General features: G+C 37.7%; 1 protein-coding gene across 1 annotated transcript in view; it reads right to left on the minus strand.

Moving 5' to 3' along the window:
- Positions 1–17970, minus strand: part of LOC142652597 (cyclic AMP-responsive element-binding protein 5-like) — a 91881-nt gene that overhangs the window by 24880 nt on the left and 49031 nt on the right. Inside the window, exon 6 of the mRNA XM_075828251.1 lies at positions 2444–2767. Within this exon, the coding sequence (XP_075684366.1) occupies positions 2444–2767 (324 nt within the window). The remainder of the gene's footprint in view (positions 1–2443; positions 2768–17970) is intronic.

Raw genomic sequence — 17970 nt, forward strand, 5'->3', positions numbered from 1 at the left:
CGTTTTATGCCAACCGATCGGGATTAAGCTGCAGCTGACCCCGATGTTGTCTATGCCTACATCAGTGTTGTGCGTGTGTCGGCACAACTGCAAAATTTTAGCTGCCCTAGTCATGTATCTAAATACCTTGACCAAAGCAGATTGGCTTGTTTGTGCCCCCTTCCTGAAACCCAGAATGCTGGGCAAGTGCCCCGCCAACCCCTCCCTTTCTACGACCCTGCCTTAAGGCTAATGATTTAGTTTAAATCTAGCTAAAATATATATTAGGAAATTTAATTAATTTACATTTTAAAATAATATGTGTGCGGCTGCAGAGATTTTGAAATTCAAAAGAATCCATGATGTGGTCTACCCTCAAAGAAGTACTTGTGGCCTTTACAGTACCTCCGTATGCCTTAAATTTCAGACTTTTCTTAGCATTGATTCTAGGGAGGAATAAATCCAAATGTACGACACATGAGGAAGCATTGTGTGATGGCACATGGAGTCCCATATGGCTTAGTTGTATGGAACCATATGGGACTCTATTTGCTGTGGTACAGCCTGTGTGCTTTGTTCATAAGGCCTAAGGTGAAATCAAAATGGCAGCATGTATCCGGTTTACAAGTCTGTAGCGTAAAGTACAAGGACAATTGAATTCATGGCAGCTATTCAGCTTCTTATAGGATGGCTCCCATTTTCTCATTACAACTCTATTAGGCCATTGCTATTTATATATTTTCCTAACATAATTTCCTAACAATCTTTATAGAGACAGGTTGTATTTATTGTAGAGTTCACAATCAGCTGTTGTTTTATCTTTATCTCTTCCTTTCTATCATGTATGCATGTATCTCAATCATCTATCTATTTATCTATTTATCGCTGAATACACTTATGTGGCCGACGACATGTACAAACAACTTTTATTGCAATTGTCAGGTGATTGGGGAGTGTAAAATATTATAAAACATTTAAGAAAGATACATGCTTGCAACTGTAATCTATGGGGGCAACCAGAAGCAACTGTTCAATATTCCTGCAGCGCCACCGCAGGGAAAATGGAGTATTACACAGTTCTCACTAAAAGCATCATGTTGTCCATGTAATGCATGGATTTCCCTGGTCTCCTAGTGAAAGATATGCCCTTTGTACTTGCAAGTATCTGCTTTGGCACATAGATGAGTGTCCTGAACGGGGGACCTCCAGAATTCCCTAACTGGGGATTTGAAAATAGGTTTTCTAAAGTAGACAGCCTGATGACATCACAGAACATCAGATAATACGACAATTATGTTAATATGAAACCTCTATCATGCATAGGAATGCACAAAAAAAGTTCAACAAAATGAAATGTAGCGGTTAAATTCTGGAAATAAAAAAACGAGTTTTAATAAATTTGGCACATGTAATGCTGCTTCTCATCACCTTAAGCTGCTGATTTTTTTTCTCTTAAGTACATGTCGGTAGGACAACCTGTTTATTTGAAAACTGCACCTGTAATGGCTGTTCTGATTTTTATCTTTTTCGTAATGATCTCTGCAAATGAATAGGCTCAAAGAGCAAATTTTACCTTTTCAGCGTGGCTGTCACATAAAAGACAGTCTGTTAATTTGTACACAGAGTATAGCACAACATTCTCGAGACTTGGGAGCTCCGTAATTTATGTGTCTGCAGCCTTGTTTGTAACACATCTGCTGTCTGACTAGAATTTCTGCCAAAAAAGTTTCCCTTCTTAATGTATTTACTACACAGATGAGCATTTATGGGGTTGATTTAAACACCTCTTCTTAGCACATATATAGCACGGTGCACCGCCAGACAAGTGTACACCAGACAGCAGGGGCTAGCAGCATCTGAAAGCAGTCTTGTGTTTTCCTTCAATGGTTACTTAAAGGAAAATACAGCAATTTGAAGCATAATTGCTGTCTCCTGACGTCAAAAAGGGGTAATTATTCATCAAGTATGTATGTTTTTGGTTTGGGACAATTGGTTTTCCCTGTAATAAGATGGCCCATGTATTTTGGAGCAATCTATTTAATGTGTCCTTCAAGCACCTGCAAAGATGAAGCAATTCACTAACTTTTCAATAAGCGATCATATTCTGATGTGCTATCATGATGATAAAAGGACATTAACTTTAAAATTGTTTTAATAAGGGAGGTGAACAGGTTCCTTGACATATTGGTCTATACAACACCAGCACTTTATCCATTAATCTGAGAATAAATCCCTACTTGGAAAGAATCTGACATTATAATTTCCTGGACAAACTTTTAATTTGCGTGAACAGCGCTTATGTACTTATGACATTGCACACTCTTGAGTAATTTCGTCTGGCAATATGCTAACAGCATATTCTCTATTACGCACGTCACCATTTCATACTGAAATATAACCATATGACAACGAGACCCTGTATATGACATATCTGTTTGTGATGATCAAGTACAAGGACACTAACCTGTGCTTGTCCGCCACTGTGCAGGGGGGCATGTGGCGACGTCTGGTGGTGTGACTGATGTTGGTGTAGATGTGAATGGGAGTGATGATGAGGATGTCCTTGGTGATGAGGTTGAGAGTGGGGATGATGTGCTGACTGCTGGTGCTGCTGATGAGGGTATGGGTGATGTTGCGTCAGATTTTGATGCTGATGAGGATGCGAGTGCATATGATGATGTTGAGTCTGTTCCTGTCGGGAGCTCATCATTTCCATCATGTGTCCCATTGAATTCATATTTCCATTAGATATAGTTCCAGGGTGATGGGATAAAGCTGCTTTCAATCTCTAGGGAGAGGAAGGAATAATACATTAGTAATAATTATATGAATATGACTTTTTTTCAGAGTTGGAGCTAGACTTTCCTTTATCAAAGATTTGTTTTGCTGCCCTAGCTTTCTATCTGAATACTCTAGTCAAGGCACCCCTGTTTATTTCCATTATTTTACGAGCAGAAACTTATATTTTGGGCATATGAGAACCACAGTGTCATCACTGCTGAGGTTCAGGTTCTTATACACAATCCATATTTATTGTGGAACAATTAGACAAAAACACATTATGGCTCATATCTCAGATGGCATGGAACAAAAAATGAATTGTGTAAATACATAAAAAATCTGTCCACATGATATATTTAGCAGTTCATATAATAAACAAATGTATAGTCTCCAGTTTCTTTTTGCAAAGATAATGGCCCTTTTGCACAGCGGGCTAGGCCTGTCATAGAGGATTTCTTTCAGTTCAAGTTGCAACACATTTTGAATTGTTCTATGACCAGGGGTGTAGCTATAGAAGGCTATCAGGGCATGTACCCCTGGTGCTTAGTGATGTAAGGTGCGCAAATGAGAAGCTGGCAGAGCTGGGTGACAGACAGACCTGCAGTGGGAGTCAAAACGGAATCTTTGCTTTGGGTAAAATAATGCCTATCTATGCCTACAATATGGATACAGATGTAGCCATCTTTATCTTGACTTTTAACGCATTAATTATATAGTGACAAGAAACTTTTACTTGACTTTTTCAATGGCTTTTCAATGGCTTTTGTTATGTGATATCACGTTGCAGCAAGTAATCAGTCAAGATAAACTTGGCTACATCCGTAGGATACAAATTAATGGGCTTCGCAATTAAAACGAATGTCTCATACAAACGTCACTATTGATAAATGACTCAATTTATGTTATTTTTTCAAGTCTGTTTGTTAACCCAAGAAAAAAAACTTCACTACAAAATAAAATAAATAAATATGATACAAAATTGCATTGCACAATATTTGTGAATGTGGCAAAAACGTACCTATGTGATCAAGTATAAAGTTACATATTTACAATAAATTTACCCATTACCGTCCTTGCAAAAGCATTTTTTCAATCAATTTGTGCCTGTAATTTCTCTTATGTAATGGCAGCTCAACCAATTCAATCAAGAGATTTATTACTCAATGCTAAAATCTAGTGGAGGAGTTAAAGCAATCTATCCTCGATAAACTGTAGAGCCCCTTAATGAGATGACTACTGTACTTGCATTCTAAACAGTCTGTGTTTATAAAATGTAACCTGAATGTGAACCAGGGGCCTGGAAAATCCTAATCTGTAAAGTGACTGATTGCTGATCTCTCAACGTGCTCCATATGTTCAATATTATGTTAAAATAATGACCTCAAATTACATTGATACACTCTGCCAAAACATTAGAGCCCTGTATTGCTTCTCGTAGGTTAATTATAGTGAGTAGATAGAATATTAAATTACATTACCTACCAATGTTAAAGACCACCATACCTGACATTACTCGAAAAGACTTATATGTAAACTAGCTGATATTTGTGTAAATATAGTACCATCAGATTTTTATACCTTAAAATATAGTTTAGTTAAATGTGCACAAAATCTTACTGTAAGACAAAGACGAGATTCTGCCATATTGAAATTGTCAGACAGACATTTGAGGAAGTTTATCTGTATAAAAAACATTAAAAAAATGTGTTGTAAAGAACGGAATGGCCACTAAGTGTAAGGCATCATACACATTTTGGAACGGCATATACGGAGCTTATACGGCAGCACTTGGCTGCCATACAACTTCCTAGTATGGATCTGTATGACCTTTGTGTGCTGCAGTACCATGCTCCATTGGGTGCCATATGTATGAAGCTATTATCCTCTAGAAGCAATGCCCCTAGTGGAGAAAACCTCTGTAGACACAGCGTCCGATAGAGAATGCCACAATCATACCATATGATATTAGAGGCATTTGGAGGAACAGTAAAGGCCCATACACTTATATTGGCGCCTTATTACAGAGCCGTAATACAACTGAGTGCATGATCTCTTAGGAAGTTTGAGAATCAGCCCAGAAAAATAAATGGAAAAAATAGTCAACTTATTTCTGGTAAATATATGTTGAAGACACCAAGGTCAGATATAAATCCAACCACCAGGGTCATATAACCGATATTAAAAATAGAGCCCCATCCTGAATTTGGCTTTATTCACAAAATGCAGATGTGGTCTGGTTTTTACTGTACATTAATTTATTAAGCAAACCATGACTGGATCAGAGATCAAACAACAGGGTTTTTCTTCTTTACACTTTTCATTTACTAAGGATCCACTTGTGATTTAGGGTTTAAAAAAAAACAAAAACAACAAAAACAGCACCGAATCTACACAATGTGAACAAGGCTTAGGGTATGTTCACACGAGGGCGTCCGTAACGGCTGAAATTACGGGGATGTTTCAGCCTGAAAACATCCCCGTAATTTCAGCCGTAACGGCATGTGCAGGCGCTTGAACGCTGCATCAATTACGGACGTAATTACGGACGTAATTGGCGCTGCTATTCATTGGAGTCAATGAATAACGGCTCCAATTACGGCCAAAGAAGTGACAGGTCACTTCTTTGACGCGGGCGTCTATTTACGCGCCGTCATTTGACAGCGGCGCGTAAATTACGCCTCGTGTGAACAGACAAAGGTCTGCCCATTGCTTTCAATGGGCAGATGTTTGTCTGCGCTATTTTCGGCGCTATTTTCGGACGTAATTCGGGGCAAAAACGCCCGAATTACGTCCGTAAATAGGCCGTGTGAACATACCCTTACACTACCACACTCCTCATCTGATAGCAAGCCGGTCTAAGGCTCTATTCATACCAGCATTGTGGCTCCAGTCCATAACTGAGCCATGACAGCTATGAAATATTCATTTTGGAACAGAGCCAATTAATCCTGATGGGTCCTATTGACTTATCATGGGGTCCTTCAGATTTCTGGTATTTTTGATGTCAAGAATAGCACAAAAATACTGGAAACCCTGACGGAAAGAGCAATAAAGCTAATGTGAACAAAGCCTAAGCGGAACCCCTTCTTTAAAGGCCCCACTAGCAGCTAAAGGGCCACCTTTTATTTTTACTCTTCTTGCTAAAAGGCATTTTTAAAAAAAAATCTGGTTCTACAATTGAGACCGATGCAAAGAAATTTTATTTTATTACATCCTCTTGCATTCTTTTAAGTAATTGCCAATTTTTGCAGTGCTTAGGGTATATATTATTCCATTCTCGTTTTTACAGAAATATAGTAGTTATTTTGCAGGAAAAATATCATGCATGTGTGCCAACTTCAATACTTGTAAAAGCAATTAAAAGTGTTTTTTAATACATGCATCAAATGTTATCTGAGTAGTATGAATTAGATGTTTACTGCAAAAGTATTTTTTTGTTCAGATCGAACACGTTATATAATAATTTCTTTTATGAAATATGCACTGGCCATTATTAAACCTTATAAGGGAGCTGCACATAACATGTTGTTATTGCTGGAGAAGATGTACTATTTACATCTGGTCAAATGGCAAAAATAGCAGAGGGTAGAGTTTTTATATTTTACTCTTATTCCTCCAAATAAGAGGAAAAAAATGCATGTCTTTCACACATCATAATTTTTTTTATTCCTGTCTCTTTGGGATTTGAAATATAATATAACTATTTGTATAATTTTTTTGTGTCCCTGGTTACAAAATGTTTCGTAAATGTGTAATTTTGTCTTTAATTGTGTGGCGACACCTCATCTTTGCTTTAAGTTTCTGTCCTGTTTCTCCAATTGGAGACCCCCAAAAAAACATTTAGACCTATTGAGGTTTAGAATCAGGTACAGATCATTGGCTGTAGAACATGATAATGTCCCAGGAATCGTATGGTCCTGCTGTGTGTTGGGGATCTGTATCCTGTCTATGGTCATAATATGAGAATATGTTTTGTGAATGACTTCCTTTTTGTGTATCAGAGGGCAATGAACTTTTGATCATGTTTCCCATATTTGGAAGTTGTCTGTAACATAGTATGGATGGGTCTGGGAGTAGCTGTGGATTGTAGGTCACTACCAGTTTGTTTTCTTCTTTTTCTCTGTATTGGAGAATTTCACATCTGGGTATCCTGGTTGCTTTGAAGATTTGATCGTCAGTTGAGGTAGGATGGCAGCCCCGATTTAAGAATATCCCTTTAAGATGGCTTAAGTGTTCATTCCCGTCTGTTGGGCAGGAACAGATATGATTATGGCTGTAGACAATGGACTTTTTAATGTGATTGGGGTGGAAGTTATCCTATCTGAGGTATTTAGTCCGATGTCTCTACTGAGCTGTTTTGATGTTCTATGGTGGTATTCATAAAGTTAATTTCCGTTTATAAATAGTTCAACGTTAGATTTATGGTGAGATGAAATTCATTGAATCTCTTATGGAATTTTATTAGTTCTTGTTCAGAGTGAGTCCAGATGTTTTGGATATCATCTATGTAGCCGAAGTAGACCAAAGATTTGATGGAGCAGGATGGCAAGAAGTCACTTTCCAGTTTTGCCATGGAAAGACTAGAGCATTGCGGTAACATTTTACTGCTCATGGAGTTGTAGATATATTTCTCTGCCAAAGGAGAAGTGATTATGCGCAAAGACAAACTTGTGAATTTTAGCAAAGACTCAGAGAAGCAGTCCTATTAGCCTTAAGATACACCTGGCAGGCTGTCAGCCCATCTTCGTGTGGGATTTTGAATTCAAAGATACCACATCTATGGTATCTGGGATAACACCATTGGGGATGGGACCTATGGTCTTTCACAATGTTGAAGAATACATTTATGACCTATTCATAAGGCTCGGTTCCCCCATTCTAGTGATTGGTAGGAGTCCCAGCAGTGGGGCCTCCATGGTTTTGATACTGTGGATAGGTGTTAATTATTGATTCTGGGAATTAGCCTTTAAAATGTTGTATACATATGTGATTGTCTAATATATAATAATAGAGTCCTTAAAGATGGACCAAAACTTTAAAATCCCCATCAAGTGATGAATGAATACACCCTCCTGCACTGTTTATTCAGACAATGCAGGAAGGAAATGTATGTCCTCCATATGGCAGCCCCCAGGGAAGTTTAAAAAAAATAATTCAATAGTTACAACATTTAAAGAACACATTATTTTCTTCATAATTATCCACTTAGTGGCCGCCAACGTGTTTTCACGCTGGTCACTAAGGGGCCATATTCCGATGCATACCCATTTTTATCTGAATAAGCCCGTTACTGGTGTCCTGGAAGGTGCGAGTGGTCAGCTGTCTGATGACAGCTGGGCTCCTGCTCTAACAGCCGGGATTGGAGGTAACTCAATAGCGACTCCGGCATTTAGCTGGTTAACAGAGGGTGGGGGCTCCCTCTGTCACCCATTGGTGGTTCAAGAATGTGATCATAGCTTGCCATTGCAGACGGGGGCCTAGGCCCTTTGGCTTGCCACAGCTGTATGCCTATTAGTTTTACGCAGATCGTATGCTTTCATATACTAAGTAGATCGCATAGTGAGGTCCCCTAGTGGGGCTAAAAAAATTATTAAAAGTGGTTTTATTTTGTAAAAATGTAAAAAAAATTAAATAAAAGTACACGTATATGGTTTCGCCGCTGTTTATTGTAAAAGCCAGAATAATAAAATGAACACTTTATTTATGATATATGGTGAAAGGCTTAAAAGATTTTAAAAAAACAATGACAAACTCCCCCCCAAATTTTTTTTTATAAAAGGTAATCAATAAATTCCACGTACCCAAAAATTGTACCGTTGACAACTATATCTCTTCCCACAAAAAACAAGCCAACATATGGCTAAATAGACAGAAACATAAAAAACTTAGGACTCTTGGAATGCAGTCATGCAAAAAACAAATTATGTTTGTTTAAAAGTGTTTTTATCGTGCAAAGCTAGTAAAACATAAAAAGAACTATACATATTTGGTATCACCGTAATTGTACGACCCATAGAACAAAGGCAACATATTATTTACGCCGCACGGTGAAAGGCATAAATTTAAAATACAAAAAACGATGACAGATTTTTTTTTATTCCTTCCCATACAAGTTAATAAAAGTTAATCTATAAATTATATGTACCCCAAAATAGTGCTATTGAAAAATACAATTCATCCAACAAAAACAAGCCCTCATATAGCTATGTCAACGAAAAAATAAAAAAAGTTATGGCTCTTTGAATGCGACGATGAAAGGATGTGGAAAAAAAGGTCTCGGTCATTAAAGGTGTTGTTCCAGAATAGACAATTATCACCTATCCATCACTGGGACCACCCCATTCCTCCTCAGTCCCCCCCACCCCCTCTCCCCCGCAGTGAGTAGGAGCTTGCATAGGGCGGTAGTCAAGCATTTAATGCCTATGGTCATTCCCATAGACTTTAAATGTATTGACTGTGCGCTTGACCACGCTCCATTCAATGTCCTCCACTGCAATCAATCAGTGAGTAGGAACGAGGGTTTTGAGACCTGTCGATAGGTGACAATTATTGATTCTGGGACAACCCCTTTAAGGGCCAAAGTAGCTGGTCCTAAAAGAGTTAATGGAACATTTAATTTAACAAAGATTGGCGCAATTAAAAAGCAAATGTGAAAACTGTAATCAGAGCATCCAGTATTTATATATTGTGTGTTTATTCCAGTAATACATACACAATATAATTTATAATTTATTTTTTAAGAATCATCCATTGGAATATAACTATCTTAAAAATTGCAAAAACATAATAATAATAATAATAATAATAATAATTGCCTTCAATATACAGTACAGAAACTTTGAACAGCAGTTGTCTAAAATACCAAAATGTAATCTGAGATAGGAATTTATTTTCCTTTTTACTGATTATTTCCTTTAAATTGATAATATTTCTGAACCACAAAACCATAATCAATTTCCCAGGCTGAAATTTAAACCTCTCTTGTACAAATTTTAATAGAATGCAGCACGGTTAAGGCTTTTGCGAAAAATACAAAAAACATACAGTATTTGCAAATATTTTTGGATTACAGTATTACTTGTAAAATAAATGATATAACCAGATATATGAAGTGTTAAATCATTTGTACTAGACTTAGGTGGGGGACCCTGAACTAATGACAATGGCAGAATATATGCAATAAGCATTCTTGTCAATATGTTTTACAATCAAGCATACCAAGAACGATAATAAAAAAAGAACCTGACATGCAGCTGGTTTAAGTCAAAGGGGGGTGATTTGAATTAGGTCTGTGTAGCTTAGAAACTCCCCATACTCTCTCCCTAGTGGAAGGGTGGTCCAGCTGCCTTGGAAATAAATTGTGTTAAAAAAAAATCGATTTACCTCTCCCAGTCCCTGTAGTACTACATTCACTCAGCTGCAATGTAAACTAGGCAAAAGCACAAAAATACTTTAGTGACAAAGTCTAGGGCATTAGAAAGGAATTTGTACTCTTATGTAATGTTTAGCCATGGAAATAAGCAAATATATTTTTGTAACTTTTTTACGAATAGCAATATTGTGATCTTCAGAAAAATTCCAGTAATAAATAATACAATACAATTAATAAAAAAAAATATAATATATATATATATATATATATATATATATATATATATATATTTACAAATTTGGCTTTTGGATATAGTTAGTACATTTCTGTTTCCAAATAACTGAATTCACAGAGGAACAACTACATTCAAATATTAATTGAATGATTTTTATGGAATTTTATTTTGTTAAAACTCTAAACAAGAAGAAATGTAATATATACAAATTGTGGATATAGGCCTGTAGGTAATCTCTTCATGGAAACATGAGAATTAATATCCAGATAGGGCTCATGCATATGACGGCATTGTGGCGCCATACAACCTCCGAGGTGTACAAAGCCGTAGTACAGCACCCATAGAAGTCTATAGGGTCTACTGTACCTCCATCTGTCTCTGATTTCATACTGAAGCATGTAGAGGTTTTTTTACAATTTTGTATTACAGAGGGTAGAATATATCCATGATACGAAAAAGAGTGCCTCCATGAAGGGTACGTGCACACAGCAGTGCAAAATGTGGTAGAGCAATGTATCCGACAATAGGTCCTGTTGAATTTGTGAATCAGTGTGCCTCTATAGGTAAGAAAAAAAATATCTTACCGCCAACAAAAAGGTCACAAAAGATGTCCTTTTTTGTGGAAAACAATGCATCAGTAGTTTAGTCCATGTTCATAACAAAATAAATATGTCCACATAGACGTCAGATTGTGGGGTATGGGGGGTAAAATTGGTGAATGCCCATACAATCTGAATGCCCATTATCACCTATCTATACATAAAGTCATCAAGGTCTTACTATGGTAGAATAAAATACATTTACAAAATCGTTATTGCTTTCTTTTTTTGAGAGATCAATTGCTTTCTCTGTTTATAACTCACAAAGCCCATCAAGGATAAAGTAAATTGTTTGCATTTAGTGCAGCAGCGAGGGAATTGGCTTTATTTGTTTTAATTGTAAAAATCTGTTCTATTTAAGTGAGGAAAAAAAACTGCGCTGATGTCGAGAGTGAATGTGCTTTGGTTTATTTCAACTCACACTGGGACTATATGAAAAAGTGATAGATTACATTTTTTATGTCTGCTTTCTTGGCTCATAATGTGTGTAATTTGTAGGTCTGATTTGAAAAAAAAAATGCAATAAAATGTTGAAAAAAAGATGTTAGAGTTACTTGTTTTGCACTGAATTGGCAAGAATAAAATGTAATGCGTTCGGTGCTTCGATAACATTAAAACAGAAGAGAAAAATAATGTCCCTTGTCAAATGGTATATTCCTGTGAATAGCTTATTTCACCTCCTGGAATTTGTAATGTGGCCAGATCATTTTGGATTGGTGGGGAAACTGATGGTTTCCTAATACAACACTTTAGTTAGCAACAAAAAATATAACCAAACAAAACAAAACACTGCTACAAGTGAAATCCCTATACAGGCAGTGGTCCAGGATGAGAACATAGTGATTCCCAAAGCTAGGCAAGAAGTGTGCGTTTAAATGGAGCCACACACGCTTTCAATAATCTACTGGATGGAAGTGTTCTGCGGCCTTCCTTTCTTTAGCCCAGTATATTAGTACAATATGCGTCTCTAGGGAGTAATTTATATTCATTGGGGAACATTTTGGAACTGATCCTCGCAGAACTGGTGCAAGGAGATCTAGACTAATAGATGACCTGAAGCTACAGGTTCATTTTGCACAATTATTTTTTATTATTTTATTTGTAATATGTGTATATATATATATATATATATATATATATATATATATATATATATATATATATATATATACAAAGAACAAGCGTGGAAGCTGCACTCCAAAGGTATAAAAAAAGAATGTATTCACCACATCCTCGTGTAACGTTTCACCCTCACATTGAGGGCATTTTCAAGATTTCAAAATGCCCTCAATGTGAGGGTAAAATGTTGCATGAGGGTGTGGTGATAAACCCTTTTTTGATACCTTCAGAGTGCTACTTCCACGCTTGTTCTTTGCATCTTGATCTTGGGGAGAGGTCGCTCCTCTGGAAGGCTCTGCCGTAAGGCTTGCTTCACAGTGCTGCTCCAAATTTGTATAATGTATATATATATAGTTAGTATATACAGTACTGTGCAAAAGCTCTATGCAGTTGTGGAAAAATGCTGCAAAGTCAGAATGCTTTAAAAAAAACAGAAGTGTTAATCGTTTTTTGGGTTTTTTCAATTAACAAAATACAAAGTGAGTGAACAGAAGAGAAATATAACTCAAATCAATATTTATTTTGACCACCCTTTGCCTACAAAACAGCATCAATTCTTCTAGGTAGACTTGCACAAAGTCATGGATTTTGTAGGATTATAGTCAGGTGTATGATTAACCAATTATATCAAACAGGTGATAATGATCATCATTTTAAATATAGTCATTAACTGTAACAGAAACAGCTATGTAGGGAGCTTAAAATTTGGTGAGGAACAGTCAAACTCTGCTACAAAGTTGAGGTTGTGGAAGACAGTTTCATGTCACAGGTCCACCATGGCAAGACTGAGCACAGCAACAAGACACAAGGTAGTTATACTGCATCAGCAAAGTCTCTCCCAGGCAAAGATTTCAAAGCAGACTGGGGTTTCAAGATGTGCTATTCAAGCTCTTTTTAAGGACAAAGATACAGGCAACGTTGAGGATGGTAGACGCAGTGGTCGGCCAAGGAAATTTTGCTCAGGAGACGAAAGACGAATCAAGCTTACTTCCCCTCGAAATCAGAAGATGTCTGACAGTGCCATTAGCTCAGAGCTAGCAGAAACTCATCTACTAGTAGTTCAGAGAAGTCTGGCCAGAGAGTCATAGCTTTGACGTGGAAATAAGGCCAAGCACCTCAACTATGCATGAAAACATAGGAACTGGGGTGCAGAAAAATGGCAGCAGGTGCCCTGGACTGATGAGTCCAAATGTGAAATATTTGGCTGTAATAGAAGGTAGTTTGTTTACAGGCAACAGTGAATGAAGAATGGTGGAGGTTCCTTGCAAGTTTTGTTCTGCATTTAAGCAAATGGAGTTGGGGTTTTGATCAGGATTAATGGTGTCCTCAATGCTGAGAAATACAGGCAAATACTTATCCATCATGCAATACCATCAGGGAGACATCTGATAGGCACCAAATTTATTCTGCAGCAGGACAACGACCGTGCCATTAAGAACTATCTTCAGCGTAAAGAACAAGGAGCCCTGGAAGTGATGATATGACCCCCACAGAGCCCTGATCTCAACATCATCGAGTCTGTCTGGGATTACATGAAGAGACAGAAGGATTTGAGGAAGCCTACATTCACAGAAGATCTGTGGCTAGTTCTATAAGATGTTTGAAACAACCTCCCTGCCGAGTTCCTTCAAAAACGGTGTGCAAGTGTACCTAGAACTTATGCTGTTTTGAAGGAAAAGGGTGGTCACACCAAATATTTATTTAATTTAGATTTCTCTTCTGTTCAATCACATTGCATTTTGTTAAATAATAAAAAAAATAGTAGTGTGTGTGTGTGTGTGTGCGTGCGTGCGTACGTACGTACGTGTGTGTGTGTGTGTGTGTATATACATATATATATATATATATATAGTTATTAATTAAATATTATTATTTAACTTAATCCCAGCATCACACACAGGGTATGTGCACACGATAACGACAATTACGGCTGAAATTACGGAGCTGTTTTCAGGAGAAAACAGCTCCTGCATTTCAGACGTAATTGCTCGTACTCGCGTTTTGCGAGGCGTCATTTACGGGCGTAATTTGGAGATGTTCTTCATTGAAGTCAATGAAAAATGGCTCAAATTACGTCCCAAGAAGTGTCCTGCACTTCTTTGACGACGCTGTTATTTTACACGCCGTCTTTTGACAGCGACGCGTAAAATTACAGGTCGTTGGCACAGTACGTCGGCAGTGCAGGTCACTTCTTGGGACGTTTTTGGAGCCATTTTTCAAAGACTTTATTGAAAACAGCTCCAAAAACGGGCGTAAAAATGCTGCGAAAATCGCGAGTGGCTTAAAAAAACGTCTGAAAATCAGGAGCGGTTTTCCCTTGAAAACAGCTCTGTATTTTCAGAGTTTTTGAGTTTGTGTGTGAACATACCCTAATAGTTGCACCAAAAACAGCATGAAAATTGTGTGTGTGTGATCCTGACCTAAAGGTATTGAATAGGATAAGAAATACATGGCTGCTTTCATTCAAAAACAGTGCCACACCTGTCCACAGGTTGTGTGTTGCATTGCAGCTCACCCTCATTCACTTCAATAGAGTTAAGCTGCAATACTAGACACAAACTATGGACAAGTGTGGTGCGGTTTGTGAAAGAAAGTAGCCATGTAATTTTAATCCTGTAAAACCCCTTTAAAGGAATATTTTTAGTATTCCACAGTCAGCATAAAAAGTTAAGTAACTCTGTAAATCATTTGCTTTACTTATCTTGTACTACTTTTTCCATTACATGATAACGGTTACCAGAGGACAGTGCATTGTGGGAGCACAGATAACAGTTACATACTTAGGGATATGCTGTTAGGTAACATGTCTGACAGCAGAATGGAGCTAAACCGTTACCTGGACTAAAACAAAACCAGCAAAATTTTGAACAAATATTGTAAGCAGAGATAGATTCGGAATGCACTAGATCAGAGTAGGTGAACGAATAGGGTCCCAACCCAATCGTATAGTGAAAAAGTATTCGGCACCCTTTTAGCGCCAAAAGGAGCGGAAACCCGCCATTCTGATTTACAGCGCCCATCATATGGACATAACAGAAACCAGGGAAACGAGTGCCTGACGAAGGTCCTTTGACCGAAACGTTGCACCAAACCCTTGGCATGAAATATTATAAAAATTTCAAGAATTTGAGACTTACGACTCAGTGTGCCGAATACTTTTTCACTAAATATTGTAAGCAGTCATGTATATGAATGGAGGACACAACATTAAATTACTTGCAAATGTACTCAACTTTTAATTTACAATTCAACTGTGAATTTTCGTTCAATGTGGCTGACTGGTAGAATAGATGTCAAGTGGATATAGTGGATATGAGAGTCCAAAGTGAGAGACTAAAATTAATTACTTTTAGAAAAGCTTATTTATATATATATATATATATATATATATATATATATATATATATATATATATACATATATATATATATATATATATATACACATAAAAAGGCTGCATTTATGTATTATAATAGGGAATTCATACATTATTGGTCAACAACAACAATATCTGTTAAAGCAGCAAGGAAAGTGAATCCCCGTTTTGACACCCTTGCACTTATGTTTTGCCCTCTTGTGGTATACAGCAGATTCCAATTATGGCTGCTATGGCACAAATTATTTGCCTTGCTCTTAAGGCTCTTAAGGCTCTCCATGGAACTACTGTCCCGTACTGAAAACATGATTACAGTACGGGATAGTTGTACCGCAGCGAGGCAGGGACTCCTAGCATCGTACATAACTATGATGCTAGGAGCCCAGCTCCCTGCAGTGTGTTCGGTCCGGGACTTGCGGCCGAAATATGTTCCGTCCATTACGGACGTAATGTGCTCGTGTGAATCCAGCCTAATAGTGTACTGCAATAAGGTAAAGGTGCCCACAGCCACCTTAAAAACCAACTTCTTGCTGTCTATTACCGCAGATTGCATGTAAGGATCTAATGATTTCATGCCTCCGAATTACTGGTGGATTCTTATAGAGACATTTAAACTGAATGGCCACTTTATTAGACACATGCCTTTCATGATTGGAGCTTGCCTGTATGGAATCTGAGGAGGATAGAATCATTTTGATGAACAGGCAGTGAACAGTCAAGCAAATTGCAGCCAAATACAATGTTGATGCGCCAACTAATGTGTTCAAATACACAACTCATCGTTCCTAAGCATGGATGGGCTACAACAGCAGACGACCAGTTTGAGTGCTATTGCTGTCTGAGAGAAACAGAAAGGTAAGACTCCAGTCGGCAATAGAGCACAAAAATTGGATTACTGAGCAGTGGAAAATCATCGCCCGGTCAGATGAATCCAGATATTTGTTGCACCATGCTGATAGGAAGGGCAGAATTTGGCGCAAGCAGCAGGAATCGATGAACCCTTCCTATCAGGTGTTAACAGTTCAGGCTGGTGGAGGTGGAATAATGGTGTGGGGAATGTTTTCTTGGCACACCCTGGATCCTCTGATACCTGTGGATGAACGTTTGAACTGTAGTGCTTACCTAAGCATTGTGGCCGACAAAGTTTATCCCTTCATGGTAGCCACTTAACCTATAGGACGATTTAGCGGCAACTGTGAGAAGCTGTCCTGTCTGCATGGGCCAATATACCCGCAGAACAATTTCAACACCTAGTGAAATCTATGCCACGACAAATTGCTGCGGTTCTGAAGGCCAAAAAAGATCCAGCATGCTACTAGAGGGGTGTCGCTAATAAAGTGGCCATTCAGTGTAAATTGTCCGTTGTAAAATATTACACTGATTCAAAAGGTGGCCATAGAAATAGGAATAAGCTGCTGCCAGGCAGGCAGGGGCTTATCTCCTATAAGAACCAGGGATCAGGCATGGTGAAATCTAACGTATCCAATCCTTCTTCCCCTCGACAGCAGTTGTACACATTAGATCATTTGCCAACCCGATGGTAGGTTTGTCTGACGTTCATCTAATGTGTATGGCCACCTCTATGCTAAGCAACACACATAAGTTTGTATAGTGGACCATGATTATCTGCCAGAGCCCACAATACATCCGCTGCCATATTCTGATAATATTAACAAGTCATAGCAATGGCCTCTGGAAGGAGCTAGAGTGTAGCGAAACAAGCGTTGAGGTGTGCTATTCCCTTTGATGCCTGCTACACTGTGACCATACGGAAGGATGAGTGCTTGATTCATCACTGACTTACACCAATATATGCCTCTTGGGCGTTGTTATAGACCAGGTCATGTTATTTTTGAACATTGCTACATTCTGTACTTTTATTTTTCACAACATAAATTTTTGACAATACATGTGTACTTTATTTGGTCTATATTTACTACATAGAGTCAGGTATTATCATGTATTTTGGTACATATTTATGTATATCTTTGATATTTTTTTGTGCATATTGCATGGACTATATAGAGGTACCTTGAGTTAGATTGTGGGGTATACATTTATTTGAGCTGTTACATTGTTATTTACTGCCTTACCTATTAGTGTTGTAAACTCCTTACTTTTATAAACATTTGATACATCTCTCCATATCTTGGGAAGTTCGATTATTTGATACTTTTTTGTGCACAATGTTTGTACCGTACCATATTTTATCAGATTAGATATAGGATTACATATCCATCTGTATTTAGTTCTTTTATTATACATTTGAATTCTGCATATCCTAAATGTAGATATCCTTTTTTGTATAGTCAGATTACTTATACACTTATATCACTAACATGAGTGTTTATCTACAGCCTGGTGAGGCATCTGGGGTTTGCTGTCCCAATTATTGTAGTGGTGGGCTATATCATCTTTTGCCCTTGCTCTACTTTTTAACAGATTTTTAATCTATATGTTACTTAAATGGGTTTTCCCATCAGGGACATTTACGGCATATCCACAGGAT

Source organism: Rhinoderma darwinii, chromosome 5 (genome assembly GCF_050947455.1).
Source record: "Rhinoderma darwinii isolate aRhiDar2 chromosome 5, aRhiDar2.hap1, whole genome shotgun sequence".
Classification (NCBI taxonomy): domain Eukaryota; kingdom Metazoa; phylum Chordata; class Amphibia; order Anura; family Rhinodermatidae; genus Rhinoderma; species Rhinoderma darwinii.